General features: G+C 45.0%; 1 protein-coding gene and 1 pseudogene across 3 annotated transcripts in view; one reads left to right on the forward strand and one right to left on the reverse strand.

The window, feature by feature from the left end:
- The window catches only part of MERTK (MER proto-oncogene, tyrosine kinase), a 135,755-nt gene that overhangs the window by 80,616 nt on the left and 38,484 nt on the right, over positions 1–16,655 (reverse strand). For both annotated transcript variants that reach the window (XM_011953089.1, XM_011953088.1), the window contains exons 3-4: positions 7,633–7,733; positions 5,109–5,282 (exon numbers count right to left, since the gene is read on the reverse strand). In XM_011953089.1, the coding sequence (XP_011808479.1) occupies positions 5,109–5,282; positions 7,633–7,687 (229 nt within the window). In that variant the 5' untranslated portion in view covers positions 7,688–7,733. The remainder of the gene's footprint in view (positions 1–5,108; positions 5,283–7,632; positions 7,734–16,655) is intronic.
- LOC105519648 lies at positions 11,940–12,680 on the forward strand (annotated as a pseudogene). The gene has a single exon (XR_001003005.1). The product of XR_001003005.1 is annotated as a UPF0568 protein C14orf166 pseudogene (transcript).

Consider the following 16,655-nt stretch of genomic DNA (forward strand, 5'->3'; position numbering starts at 1 on the left):
AAAATCTGGTTTCTATTTACTAATAGTAAACAATTGGGAAATAAAATCCAATAGGCTATTTATTAGTACATAAGTGCTAAATTAATGCATTCTGATTGGCTGTACACTGTTGGTGAAAATGTAAATTGGCACAGCCATTAAGAAAAACAGTTTGGGCCGGGCGCGGTGGCTCAAGCCTGTAATCCCAGCACTTTGGGAGGCCGAGACGGGCGGATCACGAGGTCAGGAGATCGAGACCATCCTGGCTAACACGGTGAAACCCCGTCTCTACTAAAAATACAAAAAAAACTAGCCGGGCGAGGTGGCGGGCGCCTGTAGTCCCAGCTACTCAGGAGGCTGAGGCAGGAGAATGGCGTAAACCCGGAAGGCGGAGCTTGCAGTGAGCTGAGATCCGGCCACTGCACTCCAGTCCGGGCGACAGAGCGAGACTCCGCCTCAAAAAAAAAAAAAAAAAAAAAAAAGAAAAACAGTTTGGAGGTTCCTCAGAAAACTAAAAATATGATTCATCAATCACCATATGATTCATCAATTCCCATGCTGGGTATATGGTATGAGGATCTCAAAGAGGTATCTGTGGTCCCGTGTTCATTGCAGCATCATTCACAATAGCTTAGACATGGAAACAATGTAAGTGTGCATAAACAGACAAATGGATTAAAAAATTATGGTGTATATATATATATATGGGAATACTATTCAGCCTGTACAAAAAAGAAAATCCTGGCATTTACGACAACATGAATGAAACTGGAAGACATTATGCTAAGTGAATAAACCAAAGAAAAGAAAAATAACTTCATGGTCTCACTTACATGTGCAATCTAAAAAAGTCAAACTCACAGAAACAAAGAATAGAACCGTGGTTAAAAAGGGTGGGTGGAGGAGGGTGAGGACTGGGGAGATATTGGTCAAAAGGTAGAAAATTTCAGTCCATAGGATAAATAAGTTCTAGAGATCTAATGTACAGCATAGTTAACAAAATTGCACAGTATACTGGAAATTTGCTAAGAGGGTAGATCTTAGGTGTTCTCATCCTCCTACACTCCCTCCCCCACAGCCTCCCTCCCCACCCTCCAACCCCACCCCACTGCCACAAATGGTAACTATGTGAAAAGATAGCTATATTAATTAGCTTGGTTGTAATAATCAGTTCACTATGTATTTCAAAACTTTACGCTGTATACCTTAAGTACATGTAATTCCAATTCTAAAATTAAAAATAATTTAACAAATGACTTGTAAGACCTCTATATCAAAAACTACAAAAATTGCTGAGAGAAATTAAAGAAGACGTAAAAAGTGAAGAGATATAATGTATTCATTGATTGGAAGGCTCAATATTGTCAAGACATCATTTTCTTCTAAACTTATCTATAAAAACAATTCAATTGCAGACAAAATCACCGCAGGCATTTTTGTGTAAACATTGTCAAGTGGATTCTAGGATTTTCATAGAAATGGGCAAAAAACCTGAAGTGACACTTCACCAAAAAAGAGATGTGACTGATTGATAAGCACATCAAAAGACACTAAAATCTTCTCTAAGTCTTGTCTAAAATTAGGCATCAGGAAAATGAAATGCAAACTAAAACCACAATAATCTACTAGATTTCAAATCCACTAGAATGTCTACACTTAAGAAGACTGACCAAATCAAATGTCGGTAAAGATATGGATGGAGCAACTGGAACGCTCTCATCCACTGTTGCTGGGAATGAAAAGATGGTACAATCACTTTGGGAAACCATTTGGTAGTTTCTTTAAAAGTTAAACATATGAAGCAGTCATTCCTCTCCTAGGCATTTATCCAAGACAAAATAAAAACATGTCCTCCAAAAGACTTGCCCTCAAATATTCATAGCTGCTTTATTCATAATAGCCAACTGCCACACATATCCAAAATGTTCACCAAACAAATGGATAAACCAAATTAACACATTAATACAACAGAGTACTATATCAGCAATAAAAGATGATGTACTGGCAGGGCATGGTGGCTCAAGCCTGTAATTCCAGCAATTTGGGAGATGGAGGCGGTTGGATCACTTAAGGTCAGGAATTCGAGACCAGCTTGACCAACATGGTGAAACACTGTCTCTACTTAAATACAAAAAGTAGCCAGGCATGGTGGCAGATGCCTGTAATTCAGCTACTCAGGAAGCTGAGGCAGGGGAATAGCTTGAACCCAGGAGGCGGAGGTTGCAGTGAGCCAAGATCATGCCACTGCACTCCAGCCTGGGCAGCAGAGCAAGACCCCATCTGAAAAAAAATTTTTTAAATAAATAAAAATGATGTTACTACTGATAAATAAAACATCATGGATGAATCACCAAAGATATCATGTTGAGTGGAAGAAGCTAGGGAAAGTACATATGACACAAAAAAGTACATACTTTATATTCCATTTTTTGAAGTTCCAGAACAGGCAAAATTAATCTATGATGATAGACACAGAACAGAATTGCCTATGGGAGATGGTGACCCACTGGAAGGGACCATGAAGGACTTTCCGAAGTGATGGCAATATTCTATATCCCGATTGAAGAGGTAGCTACATGGGTGTCTACACTTAGGAAAACTCATTGGGTTGTACAACTAAATTCTATGCATTTAATCGTATGTCAATTTTACCTCAATGAAAATAAGTCTTTCGTTACGGGATTTCAGAGTGATCATCCTATAGAGGGTAGAGTCTATTTTTTAAAATTGATTTTGAACAAAAAGTTACTTAACTAATTCCCTAGAAAAACTCAAAGAAAACTCAGATGAAGGGGAGAAAACCATAACATTCCTCCTGAAGTCACAGGTTAGAAAAGTGATTCTGAGTTAACAGCTAGGAGCTGGCATTCACTTACTGATCCATTCTAGCCATAAATATTTACTGAGTTACTACTAGGAGGCAGGCACCGCTTCAGCCACTGGCAGTGCAGAGGTGAATGGGAGAGAGAAAGCCCTCATCCTTACTGAGCATATGTTCTCTAAGAAGCTAGATGGCCAGGCGCAGTGGCTCATGCCTGTAATCCCAGCACTTTGGGAGGCCAAGGTGGGCGGATCACGAGGTCAGGAGATCGAGACCACGGTGAAACCCAGTCTGTATTAAAAAAACAAAAAAATAGGCCAGGCGCGGTGGCTCAAGCCTGTAATCCCAGCACTTTGGGAGGCCGAGACGGGCGGATCACGAGGTCAGGAGATCGAGACCACGGTGAAACCCAGTCTGTATTAAAAAAACAAAAAAATTAGCCGGGCGTGGTGCTGTGTACCTGTAGTCCCAGCTACTCGGGAGGCTAAGGCAGGAGAATGGTGTGAACCCAAGAGGCGGAGCTTGCAGTGACCCCAGATCGCGCCACTGCACTCCAGCCTGGGTGACAGAGCGAGACTCTGTCTCGAAAAAAAGAAAAAAAAAAGAAGAAGAAGCTAGACAAGGAGCCCAACGAATAAACTGGATAATTATAGACGGTGACAAGTGCAACAGAGGAGTATACAGCAATGTGGGATTGAGGGGACCTAAAATAGTTAGGAGTGATCAGGGATGGCCTCTCTGAAGAAGAGATGTTTGAGTTGGGTCATAGGACAAAGGGCAGATGGAAGAACACCGCAAGCAGATAGAAGAGACAGGTCCTGAGGCAGGAAGGAACAGGATACGCCTAGAGAAGTGAAAGACAATCAGTGTGACTCGTATCTAATAAGCAGGGTGGAAAGCATGGGATGGGGCTGGGTTGGATGGATAGGAAGGAGCTGGGACACGCAGCCCCGAGGGAAAGGGCAGGAAGGACTGGGTGACAGTCTAAGACAGTGGGGAGCTACTGCAGGGTTTTCAGCAGGCAGGTGATGTCATCTGCCACTGAGGAGGGTAGATGGGAGTAGGGACAAGGCTGGGAGCAAAAAGGCCCAGTTAGGAAGCCACTGCAGAGGCGATGGCAAGAGCTGGCAGTGACATGGACCAGGGTGCTGGCAGCAGAATGGAGAAAAGACAGACTTCAGAAGTATTGTAGGAGCAGAACTGACGGAACTGCTGATGCCAACACGAAAAATGAGAAAAAGGAAGGGTGGGAAAATGGTGATATCATTCACTAAGATGGGGAATTCTGGAGTGGAACAAGTCTAGAGTTAAGAGTTTCATTCTGAGATGCGTATGTACCCAGCAAGTGGCAATGCCAAGGAGGCGGTTGGACACATGAGCCTGCAACTCAGGAGAGGGGTCTGGGCTGGAGATGTAAATTTCAAGGTCATTTCTTATAGATGGTGTTAAAGTCAGGGGCCCAGAGAAACTCTCCCAAGAGGGAGCATCTCAGAGTAAAAGAAGGGGGCCCAGGATTGAGCCCTGCCATTTAAAACTCCAGTGGATGACAAAGAAGGAGCAATGAATTGGTGTCATTCAATGAAATAGAAGCCAGGACAGTGTTTCCAAAAGTCCATCCTGTGTCCTGAAGGCCTAGAACAGCCCCAGGCATACAGCAGTCCCTGGAGAAAGGAAGGAGGGAGGGAGTCTGGTAACTTTGCCTGATGCTGCTGAAAGATATTGCGCAATGAGAGGAGCCACGGAAGAGCCCACCGACTTCAGTGCATGGGAAACGTCAGTGGTACTAACGAGCATCATCAGTGATGTGCGGGACTAAAACCGGGCCACTTTCATTTGGATGGAAATCACGATGACCGTGGAATGTCCTTTCAGCCACAATCCCACAAGGGCTCACACTTTCTGCAATAGCTCCCAGTGACCAATCCACGCTCTCGGTGTGAAACCCACTGAGGTCTTCACATCAGTGGTTCCATAAACGCAAGACCTGACAGGCCAGCAAGGCCACAGCTGCAACGGGAGATGTGAGCAGGGCTCCTGCTGCCTGGGCTCGGGGATTCTGGCCACTTCAACAACTAACCCTATGTATCCTCAGAGGCCCTCACCTATTTCCCCACCTCGGCCTGTGAATTCTCACACCTGTGATTCCCACCTACCTTACCGTCTACCTGGTCCCATAACCTTGCTGCCACACCTGCATATTCATCTGTCTCCACTGCCTGCTAGTGGTGCACAGCAAGGATCACCAAACTTTTGATCCCTTCCACTATTAGAGAATAAATCAATAAATAAACCCACGGCTCAGACTTACCTGGAACAGTTAGCACGGAGGGGGATTTTTCAGGCTGTTTGTTAACACGGCTACTGTTTTGAACCCAGAAAATGTTGACAGGCTCAGGTGGGCCCACAGCCTGACAGGTGAGGTTGAAGGCTGTGTTTCTGGTGACATTCATGCTCTCAGGCTGCTTAGTAAAGTGAGGAAGTCCTGCAGAGAAAACGTTACATGAAAGAATGTTTCAGATCTGAAAGCAGAGACAGAGCCCAAAGGGGAATGGAAACTGGGCTAGAACTTGACAATAGATTTCTCTTTTTCGTGGGGGGATGGAGTCTCACTCTGCTGCCCAGGCTGGAGTGCAGTGGCTTGATGTTGGCTCACTGCAACCTCTGTCTCCTCGGTTCAACTGATTCTCCTGCCTCAGCCTCCTGAGTAGCTGGGATTACAGGCGCACACCACCACGTCTGGCTAATTTTTGTATTTTTAGTAGAGATGGGGTTTCACCATGTTGGCCAGGCTGGCCTCGAACTCTCGACCTCAAGTGATCCATCGCCCTTGGCCTCCCAAAGTGCTGGGATTACAGACATGATACACCACACCCAGCCTTGGCAACAGATTTCTTTATCTACTGCATCACCACCGCGCCCAGCTTAGCAACAGATTTCTTTATCTACAGTCAGGTCTGTATTCATCAGTTTTGACCTCCTTAAGTTGGATAAGAAGGAGCACAGAGGCTAATTCCTGCCAGTCTACCTTAAGCCAGTTTTCTAGGACGCTTTGCCAAAGGGGCTATAAATAGTGATTCAGAACTGGTTTTACCAGAAGGCAGGCCACAGACAGTTCTTACATCAGGTGTTGCTCAAACTCCTGGGACTGACCAGTTGGCAGGTTTTCAGTATTTCTTACCAAAATAAACACAGAGTAAAACATGGCTATATAATAGATCTGTCCATGGTATGAAGACATTCTATTATGTGTGTGACTTTCAGACGGGTCATAATGAATTTTAAAATCCACAGCCTTGTATAAGGCTGAGTGCTTTTCAAAGCAAATTCTCGTGAAAAAACAGTATAAACATAGTTGCAATTACAATCTTTAGATCTACTGTCATTTCCAAAATCAAGGCCCCAAGGAAGCTCAGAGAAAGCCAGTCAGTACTTATTTGGGGCAGGTGTTCAAAAATATAACAAGTCCAAAAAGTGTTCTTTTGGGGATTGGGAACTCACAGATCTAGTTCCAGCAAGAATGATGTGGCAGTTATGTGTAATGGAATTCTTTTGTCCTGTTTCAAGGTTTTTTGAAACTCTCTTTGGATTTAATATGTTCCTGCTCTGGGCATTTTTCTGGGATTCTGACAAATAAAATCTCCTCTAAATATTTTTCTCCCAAATTAGCTGCAAATGTAGGAAACCCCCTTTTTGGCTGATGGTGACATAACCCCGAGAAAGAGCTGTTCAGCCTGGGATAGGCCCAAAGCAAAGGTCATGAAGAGATGAAGAGACTCCTCTGAGGGAGTCTCTTCTGTCTTCCCCACTCACTCCTCCTCCTTCCTTCCATCTGTGCTCCCTGAGGCTTCTCTCCACATTGGTGGGCATCAATTTCAGGTTCACAAAAGAATGGGTAGCACAGCAACTTTTCAGTGGGAGATGTTTCTGATTAAAAAGCTAATCCCCTGCTCTAAAGCCTGTGATGAGGAAGGTCAGGATAAAGCAGAAAAGGGAGGTGACCTAATGGCTCTGCTAAGAGGGTCACCTCAGAGAGCAGGGGCACAAGGGCCCCGGAGGGAAGTCCCCAGGGGTAGTGAGGAGTGACCACTGGGGGTAATAATAAAGATGCTTCCTCCTTGCAACTCTGCCATTGCAGAACCAAGCATGCAAACCCCCAACTCAGGGCACCAAACCTAGGACCTGGGCTCACCTGTGCATCAGCTCACATTGCCCATTAGAGTTCAAGTTCCTTGAGGGCAGAGACTGCATTTTCCTAACCTGATGTCTCATTCCTCACCCCCACGGACCTTCATATGATGTCATGGAATTTCTCTGAACCATGCACCTGACAGATACCAGTGCCCAAAAGAAGTCTCAGGCTGAGCTGTTGAGCCAGTCCAGGAAAACCACTCACTCCCCAGCGTTTCACTGTCTGCATAGGCAAGACAGGAAAAGATGCTGAATAATAAGCCAATAGCCACTTGACCAGGTGAGTGGTATCTGGTACCAGCACTGGAAACTGGATAGTAGAATGCATTTTGCTTCTTAAAAAGAAGTCGTCAGTTTATTTTTATTGTAAATAATCTGTGGACAAGGATGTCCGAAATCTCTTTTTATCTCATCTTTAATGCCTAGAATAGAGCTCAAACTTCAGGAACTGAATTCATTTCATTATTACTTATAGACTACAAAGAGGAGTACCTTGTACAATTTCAGTGCTGATAGATTTGCAAGGTTTGCGTACAGAGTTATAAATGGGCAGGCAAAACTCTAGAGTATTATACATAAAACATTTAACATAGGCCCTAAAACAAACAGCTCTCTGGCAATGCGACTCTGGTCTGTGGATTTACCTTGCACTTCGATGTAGATGGGATCAGACACAATCTCTTCATTGTTTATTTTCATCTTACAGATATACGACCCATTGTCTGAACGCTGCACACTGGTTATGCTGCAAAGAAAAACACATAAAGATATTTACAGTGACTACCCTTTGACTCCGTATTATAGGACTGGAAACTTCTTCAACTTCTTTGTCATATGCTGTGAGAGTTAATTTTATATGTCAGCTTGGATAGGCCATTGTACTCAGTTGTTTGGTCAAACCCTAGCCTAGATGTTGCTGCGAAGGTACTTTTCACATGTCACTAACATTTAAAGCAGTAGCCTTTGTTTTTTTTTTTTTTTTTTTTTTTTTGAGACAGACTCTTGCTCTGTGGCCCGGGCTAGAGTGCAGTGGCCAGATCTCAGCTCACTGCAAGCTCCGCCTCCCGGGTTTACGCCATTCTCCTGCCTCAGCCTCCGGAGTAGCTGGGACTACAGGCACCCGCCACCTCTCCCGGCTAGTTTTTTTTATTTTTTTAGCAGAGAAGGGGTTTCACCGCGTTAGCCAGGATGGTCTCGATCTCCTGACCTCGTGATCTACCCGTCTCGGCCTCCCAAAGTGCTGGGATTACAGGCTTGAGCCACTGCGCCCGGCCAGCAGTAGCCTTTGAATAAAGCACATTACTCTTCATGATGGGTGTAGGCCCCATCCAAACAGTTGAAGGCCTTAATAAGAAAAAGACAGAGGTCCCCAGCGAAAGAGAGGATTCTATTTCCAAACTGCCTTAGGACTCAAGACTGTAACATCAAGTCTTTCATGGTCTCCAGCCAACACCCTGCTGATTCCATATTTGTCAGCTTCCACTGTGTGTGAGCTAATTCCTTAAAATAAATCTCTTTCTCTCTCTTTCTAGATAAAGCTGTAGATAGAGATCCTACAGTTTCGGTTTCTTGGAAAAAAGCCCTGACTAATATGTGTGCTATCACCTGTCTTGATTTTTTTATTTTTTTGAGACAGACTCTGTCTCACTTTGTTGCCCAGGCTAGAGTGCAATGGCATGATCTCAGCTCACCGCAACGTCTGCCTCTTGGGTTCAAGTGATTGTCCTGCCTCAGCCTCCTGAGCAGCTGGGATTACAGGCTTGCGCCACCAAGCCCGGTTAATTTTTGCATTTTTAGTAGAGACAGGGATTTGCCATATTGGCCAGGCTGGCCTCGAACTTCCAACCTCAGGTGATCCACCCACCTTGGCCTCCCAAAGTGCTAGGATTATAGGCATGAGCCACCACACCTGGCCACCTGTCTTGATTTCTGTGGTAGACTGTACCAGTGGTTCTCTGCATTGGGGTACTGAGCCCTCAAGGCATTTTGGACATTTGTGGAGTTGTTTTTGGTGATCACAATGGCTAGGGGGGCACCATGGGTTTTTAGGGGCCAAGGGCAGCTGTTCCATATCCCAAATGACCTCCTGAGACTAGAACCTAACTCCATTTTATATACACACAAAGTCCTGTATGGTTTCAATATGCACCTAATTTAACAGGACTGCAATGATCATAAAAATGGAGAGCTGGTAGCCTTTGTCCTATTTAGAACTTTCTGGGGCTCCAGCCATCATTTTGTAAGGTCCCTCACTGACAGCATGACTGTATTTGCAGCGGTCACAGGTCATATGCTTGAAGGTGCACCTAAGGAGCAAGTCCCTGGGTACTTAATGATCTCTCCTGGGGTGAACATGCCCAGTGTTTACATGTTGAAATCCACATTTTTATTTTATTTTATTTGAGATGGGGTCTTGCTCTGTCACCCAAGCTGGAGTGCAGCTGCACCATCACGGCTCACTGCAGCCTTGAACGCCTGGGCTCAAGCCATCTTCCCAGCTCAGCCTCCCAAAGTGCTGGGATTACAGCCATGAGCCACCCTTCTCAGCCCGGGAACATTTTTAAATACTTTCAGATGCTCTCCAGAGGATTTGTTTATTGGCTCAAAGGCACTGCTCTTTAAACACAGCAAAGAAGACCATGACCAGGGGAAGGAAGAAAAACATAGAAGGTCCACCACCTTCCTTCCTAGAAGCTTGCTTCCTTGTATAACCTATTTATCGCTAAGCAAAATAAATCTCATCCCTCAACCTGTGAAGGGCTGAGGCTTAAGGTTTGAAAGAGACCAGGAAGCTGTCAAGGGCAGAGGGGGCTCTATCCTGACCCATGGCCCCATAGCCAGGGGTGGCAGCTGCCAGGGGATAGACAGCCTGGTCAGCATCTGGAGCAGACATGTGGTAGTGAGTGAGGTCCCCAGGTCTGAATGAGACACAGTTTCCTCAGGTTGAATTCAGTTTTCTGAACACTAAACATTTTAAATTTACTTCTTCCCAACAATACCATGTTGCAGATCCTCATTAGCCTGTGATAAATAGAGCAGCTAAGACACAGCTCAACAATGGCATCAGTCAGAACTCGGGGAGGTCAGAGGGGGTTCAGAGCTGCTCAGGTTAACATTACTTCCTTATTGTTCCCACGATCCAGGAGTTGACAGTCCCCTGCCATTGCATTTCCTAATGTGTAAATGTGAGTGGCATCCCTTTGACTTGAAATACTCTGTCTTCCCCTTTCCCCCTCATTCTGTAGGAGCAATATAATTTTGGAATGCACCTGATGAATGAATGGTGGGCATGAGGGAGGTCCCAGGGATCAAGGAAAGGCCAGATCCTTTCATGCTTTGGGGCAGCGGCTGGATGTCACAATGCCTAGAGGTTACCAGGAGAAGATGAAAAGAGAATACACGGGACAAATATCTCCAAATAAAGAGCTAGCTGATCCTCTCCTGGTAGACCCCTGGATGTCATGGTCACAGGAAGGGCTGAAGAAAGATGGGGGAGAATTCTGTGCCTAGAATGATGCCCTGCCCATCGTGGGCAATGACTAGTGGTTGAGTGGTGACCCTGGCTTTCAGCAGTCCCTGAAGATCCTGCACGACAGATGGGCCTAGTCTTTGGAGTTCTAAGGGAAACAAAGGCTACTAAATAAAGAGGGGTGCTTCTACATATTTCACAAATCCACTTTAGAAGAGGCATCATTTTCTTAAGGCAAGACCCAGGGGCTCAACAGAGTGAACCATGAGATCGGACAGACTGAGGACACTTGTGCCTTTGAAGACTGGCTCTGCCTCAAGGTCTAGGACCCAGGAGTGGCAGCAGGCTTGCAGTTGGACTCAGGGAGACAGGGACCAGAGAGAAAGTGAAGGCCAGGAGGGAGGTGGGGCACAGCCCCAGGAAGGCAGCCTGAGGGGACTGCATCCAGATCAGAGGTGCGAAGCACACCCGGGCAGAGCCCCCAGAAGCTGAGAAACTATAAAGCACAGAGGACGGTTTGGTGGCTCATCCTGGACTGTAGAAATCAGACTGCATAAGATGCCCAGGAGAACCTTAAGCCAGCCAGCAAGGAGGATACAGACCAGAAATAGAAAAGAAGCATGCAGAACACAAAGGGAACTCAATCAGAATTTTGTCTTTAGTCATTCATGGCAGGAAAGGCTTAGCAGTTGTCTGGTAACAATAGGCGCCTGCATTAATTAGCAAGGCCAGACCCGTGCCACCTATATTACAGCTTTTCCATAGAATACAATTTTCCATAGAATACATAAAATACAGATTTTCCATAAATCATTATATTTGTCGCTTTCTAGACATCCAAGGGAAAGGCTCCCACTGGGAGAGTGGGGTGTGGGGTGGGGCTGGAGACAGGAGGAGTGGCTGTTCCTGGCTCTCCTCCCTCTCCCCAGAAAAACAGGAGGCTCTGTCTCCACGGAGGCTCAACCGGAAAGGCTCTGGGCTCAGAACAGCAATCTAGGCATCCCAACAACCGTGTAAGAGGAGCTCCAGAGGGAACACGGAGGGTGGATGTGGAAGGGGAGAAGTTCAAGAAAGTGCCCCAGCACTGAAGATACGGATCTTTCCTAACCGGGCCCCCAGCTGGGCAGCACAGTAGGAGAAAAAAGACCCACCATGGGGCTTCATCAGGAAACGCTACAACTCTAAGATGAGGCGAAGATCCTAAAAGCTTCCAGAGAGAAAAAAAGCAGATCACTTATGAATGAATCAGAATAGCACCCTGCTTCTCTAGAGCAACCCAGAACTCAAAGGGAAATATATCAATGACTTCAAAGTTAAAATAAAAAATATTTTCTTTTCGAACTCTGTACCCAGCCAAACTACCTCAAGGTGAAGGTAAAGAGAATGGCATTTTCAGGCATGCAAGTCCCAGGAAGTTAGTGAAGGATGGGCTCCTTGCCAAAGTAAAAGAGTAAAAGCCAAAGAGAGCAAGAAGCGGGGAGCATGTTCCGATGCAAGCTGACGGCTCTCGACTACCACAACCCCGTCAGCTTCAACTGCAAAGATGAAACAGAATTTAGAAACTTCATTGTTTGGTCTGAAGACCAGAAAATCAGACACTACAAGATTGAAGACAGAGGTAATTTAAGAAACATCCACAGCAGTGACTGGCCCGAGTTTCCAAGTTCTTTGAAAAGTATCTCAGAGATGTTAACTGTTCTTTCAAGATTCAAGATCAACAAGAAGCTATTGACTGGCTTCTTGGTTTAGATGTTAGACTTGAATATGGAGATAATGCTGAAAAATACAAGGACTTAGTACCTGATAATGCAAAAACTGCTGACAATGCAACTAAAAATGCAGAACCATTGATAAATTTGGATGTAAATAATCCTGATTTTAAGCCTGGTGTGATGGCTTTGGCTAACCTGCTGCAGGTTCAATGTCATGACGATTACCTGGTAATGCTTAAGGCAATTCAAATTTTGGTTCAGGAGCACCTGACACAGGATGCAGCTGCTAAAGCAAATCAAACAAAAGGGCTTGCCTGTTGCTTTAGACAAACATATTCTTGGTTTTGACACAGGAGATGCAGTTCTTAATGAAGTTACTCAAATTCTGTGATTGCCGCATAGAGAAGAGCTCAGAGAGCTACAGACAAAAAATAATGAAGCCATAGTAGCTGTGCAGGCAATTATTGCTGATGCAAGAACAGACCACAGACTGGGAAACGTTGGAAGATGAACACTTTAGGACTTCAGCTTCTCACCTATTTAGTACAAGTGGGAACGACGTACACTTCTGGCATGTTTGGAAATCAATATATCACATTCTTGGGGGAGGAATCCCAGAAAATTGAGTATATTCTAGAGGTTTACCACCATTACTTTTTTCTTTAATAAAATTTAGGAAAGTAGAAAAAAAAAACAACAACAACGAGTAAAAGCCAAGAAAGATGACCTGGGCTCTAGGAAACAGGAGCTGGACCACAGGAGGAATAGGGGGTCCTCAGAATAGTAGTGAAGACAGCTGGACCGCAGACCCGGAGGGTAACTTGATTAGACAGAGGCAGAAGGAGGGAGCCAGGACAGGCATCTCCTAAATAAATAAATACATAAATATCAGTACTGATAATTTTGTCATGGCGGGAGGAGATGCATATATGATACATACATTCCTTTAGAGTTTAGAGAAGAATGAGTGATTGATAATTAGGAAATTACTAAATTCAAGATAATCAAAAAGCTACTCAAGAATTGCTATGGGGCTGGGTGCAGTGGTCATGCCTGTAATCCCAGTACTTTGAGAGGCTAAGGTGAGAGAGTCATTTGAGGCCAGGAGTTTGAGATCAGCCTGGGCAACATAACGAGAACTCATCTCTTACCAAAAAGAAAAAAAAAAAATTAAAAATTAGCTGGTCATGGTCATGGTGGCACACGCCTGTAGCCCCAGCTACTTGGGAGGCTAAAGTGGGAGGACTGTTTAAGCCCAAGAGTTTGAGGCTGCAGTGAGCTATGATCACACACTGCAATCCAGCCTGGAAGACAATGCGAGACCCAGTCTCAAATAAATAATTAATTAATTAAGCGCTAAGTCCTTGAGTGCTATGGCTTGAATATTCCCTTCAAAACCTGTATTGAAACTTAATCCCCAATGTGGCAGTATGGAGAGGTGAGGCCTTTAAGAGGTGATTAATCCATTCATGGATTAATAATGGGATCAAGGATGAATGGGAGTGGAACTGGTAGCTTTATAAGAAGAGGAAGAGAGACCTGAGTTAGCACATGAGCACACTCAGCCCCCTCACCATGTGATGCCCTGTGCTGCCTTAGGACCCTGCAGAGTCGCATCAGCGAGAAGACCATCATCAGCTGGGGGTCCCTGACCTTAAATGTCCCGGCCTCCTTAACTGTGAGAAATAAATTTCCTTTCTTTGTAATTAACTCAGTTTCAAGTATTCTATTATAAGCAACAGAAAACGGGCTAAGATAAGAAGTAAAATATAATTATAGCACATTACATGATTCAGCTGAAAACAGAATTTCCACAGCCACAAAAAAATACCCTGGGTATTGATTTAACCACAGCTATGAGTAGCATTCTATTAGATTAACACACCATGCTGGAGACAAGCACACACATACAGACGTACATAGGATTACATATGGATTGAATATATCTGGAAAGATACCCAAGAGATGGGTAACCTCCATTCCCCACAGGGAGAGGGCTGGGGGCTGGAGTGGAAAAAAGACTTTTTGAATAGTCAGAATGTTTTACCACTGCTTAAGAAAAATGGCATAAAAATCTCATCAGATTTTGGTCAAATACAAACATCTGAACAAGGGAAGACAAAAGAAATGGCACATACTCAGCTGCGGTGTCTAGACAGGAACCACCTGGGCACAGCTGCACGGCCAGCAGCTGCAGAAGCCCATCACCCCAGGGCAGCACAGGCTGGGTTAGCCCAGGCACATCTTATACACACACAGCACATCTCTAACCCTCACTCCTTACCACTGCTAGTCTGGCCTGCTCAGAAATGACTTGGAAGTAGCAGTTATGCTCTAGAGTCTTTTCAAAAGAAATACAAATAAAGGACAAATATTGTATGATGCCATCTATATGCGGTAGTTGGAGTAGTCAAACTCACAGAGAAAGAAAGTAGACTGCAGGAGGCTGAGGCAGAAGGATCACCTGAGCCCAGGAGTTCAAGACCAGCCTAGACAACATGGCGAAACCCTGTCTCTACAAATACAAGAAAAAAAAAAAATAGCTAGGTGCAGTGGCTCATGCCTGTGGTCCAAGCTACTGGGGAAGCTGAGGTGGGAGGATCTCTTGAGCCTGAGAGGTCGAGGCTGCAATAAGCCGTGATCGCACCACTGTGCTCTAGCCTGGGCAACAGAGTGAGACCGTCTCAAGAAAAATAAATAAATAAAATAAAATAAAATAAAAATAAAGTAGAGTAGTGGTTACTAGGGGTGGGGAGAGTGAGGAATGGGGGGATTATTGTTTCATGGTACAGAGTTTCAGCTTAGGATGACTAAAAAGTTCTGGAGATGGATACACAACACGTGGTGATGGTTGCACCAAAACATGAATTCCACTGAATTGTACACTCAAAACGGGCTGAAATGGGGGACTTCATGTTATGTATATTTTACCATGTCAAAAAAATTATTTGAAGAAATAGGTCCACTGTAAGCGCCCTGTTTTCACCTGCTGCCATTCACATGGTGCTGACGGGGTAACCCAAGGGCAAGGAACTCTGAGCTGAAAGGAAGTCTTGTGAACAGGACGCAAGTCAGAAAGTATCAGGCATCTGTGGTTAATAACAGCTTTTCCAGCAGATGGTTTGGTTAAATGAATTAGATTTTTATTTTCTAGATTCTGTTCTCGTTGCCACCAAGAACAGCAGAATAAAGAACCGGCAACAGGCATCAGTCAACCCCAAGGAAGGCAAGATGGGAGGGAAAAGCCCAGCACAGAGAGCCCATGGGGGCCCAAAAAACACAGCATCCCAGTGCCAGGAGCCCGCACAGAGATGGGGACCCCAAAAACACAGCATCCCAGTGCCAAGAGCCTGCACAGAGACGGGAGCCCCAAAAACACAGCATCCCAGTGCCAGGAGCCCGCACAGAGATGGGGACTCCAAAGGACACAGGATGTCAGAAGACCAAAACTACCCACTTTTTTTTATTTTCAAGGCAGTGTTGCTCTGTTGCCCAGGCTGGAGTGGATCATGGCTCACTGCAGCTTCAAACTCCTGGGCTCAAGTGATCTTCCCACCTCAGCCTCCTGAGCAGCTGGGACCACAAGTGTGCACCACCACGTCTGCCTAATTTTTTTTTATTATTATTTTTTGTAGCAATGGGGTCCTACTGCGTTGCTCGGACTGGTCTCGAACTCTTGGGCTCAAGTAATCCCCCCTCCTTGGCTTCCCAAAGTGCTGGGATTACAGGCATAATAAGCCACTGTGCCTGGCCCCAACTTAACACTTTTACAAAGAAAATTTAATGAAACAGTAAAATCTTTTCAGCTTTAGCCACTGGGAACTATGCCAGAATTTAAAAAGCAGTGGGAATCCCTAGACTAAACAGAAAACAAACAACAAATACCTTCCCCTCACCACAAGTCTCCCACCAGTGTTTGGTTTTGCTTGGGAGTTGGGCTTCCCTGTCTTCTGGTCTGGTGGCTGCTCCTCTTCTGGAACGCTGCGCTGGACCAGGGCACATTTCCACCCAAGCTAGAGGGCTGTTTACATGCTATCCCAGACATCAGAGCTAATTATAATAAATACCCCAAATTACACCCTTCTTTGGAGACTCCAGTGAAAGGTCTTGGCCAAGCAGTGTCCTGGAGCCTGGACAAACGGATGTGCTAGTTTTGAGCTGATATTGGATACAGGGGAGGCAGGTTAGTGGCTACAGCACCAAGGAGAAGGCCCAGCCCAGTGACTCAAGTCCCATAAAGGAGGCCAGGTGAATGCTCTTGAGGGACCTCAACCTGTAGCAGATACTGAATGTTTTCTATACCTATTAATCAAAGATGACTCCTGGCTCCATCAACAATAACAAACATCCAAGTGAAACAGGAAAAAAAAAGGGGGATGATTAGCATAGAACAGGCCTAGATCAAGAGGGCACCTAGGCTAGGAGCAAAACATCAGTTATTTCTTTCCTGGTATATGCCCCAAACTCAGCATTTTTTTTTTTTTTT

This window comes from Colobus angolensis, unplaced genomic scaffold (genome assembly GCF_000951035.1).
Source record: "Colobus angolensis palliatus isolate OR3802 unplaced genomic scaffold, Cang.pa_1.0 Scaffold356, whole genome shotgun sequence".
Lineage (NCBI taxonomy): Eukaryota > Metazoa > Chordata > Mammalia > Primates > Cercopithecidae > Colobus > Colobus angolensis.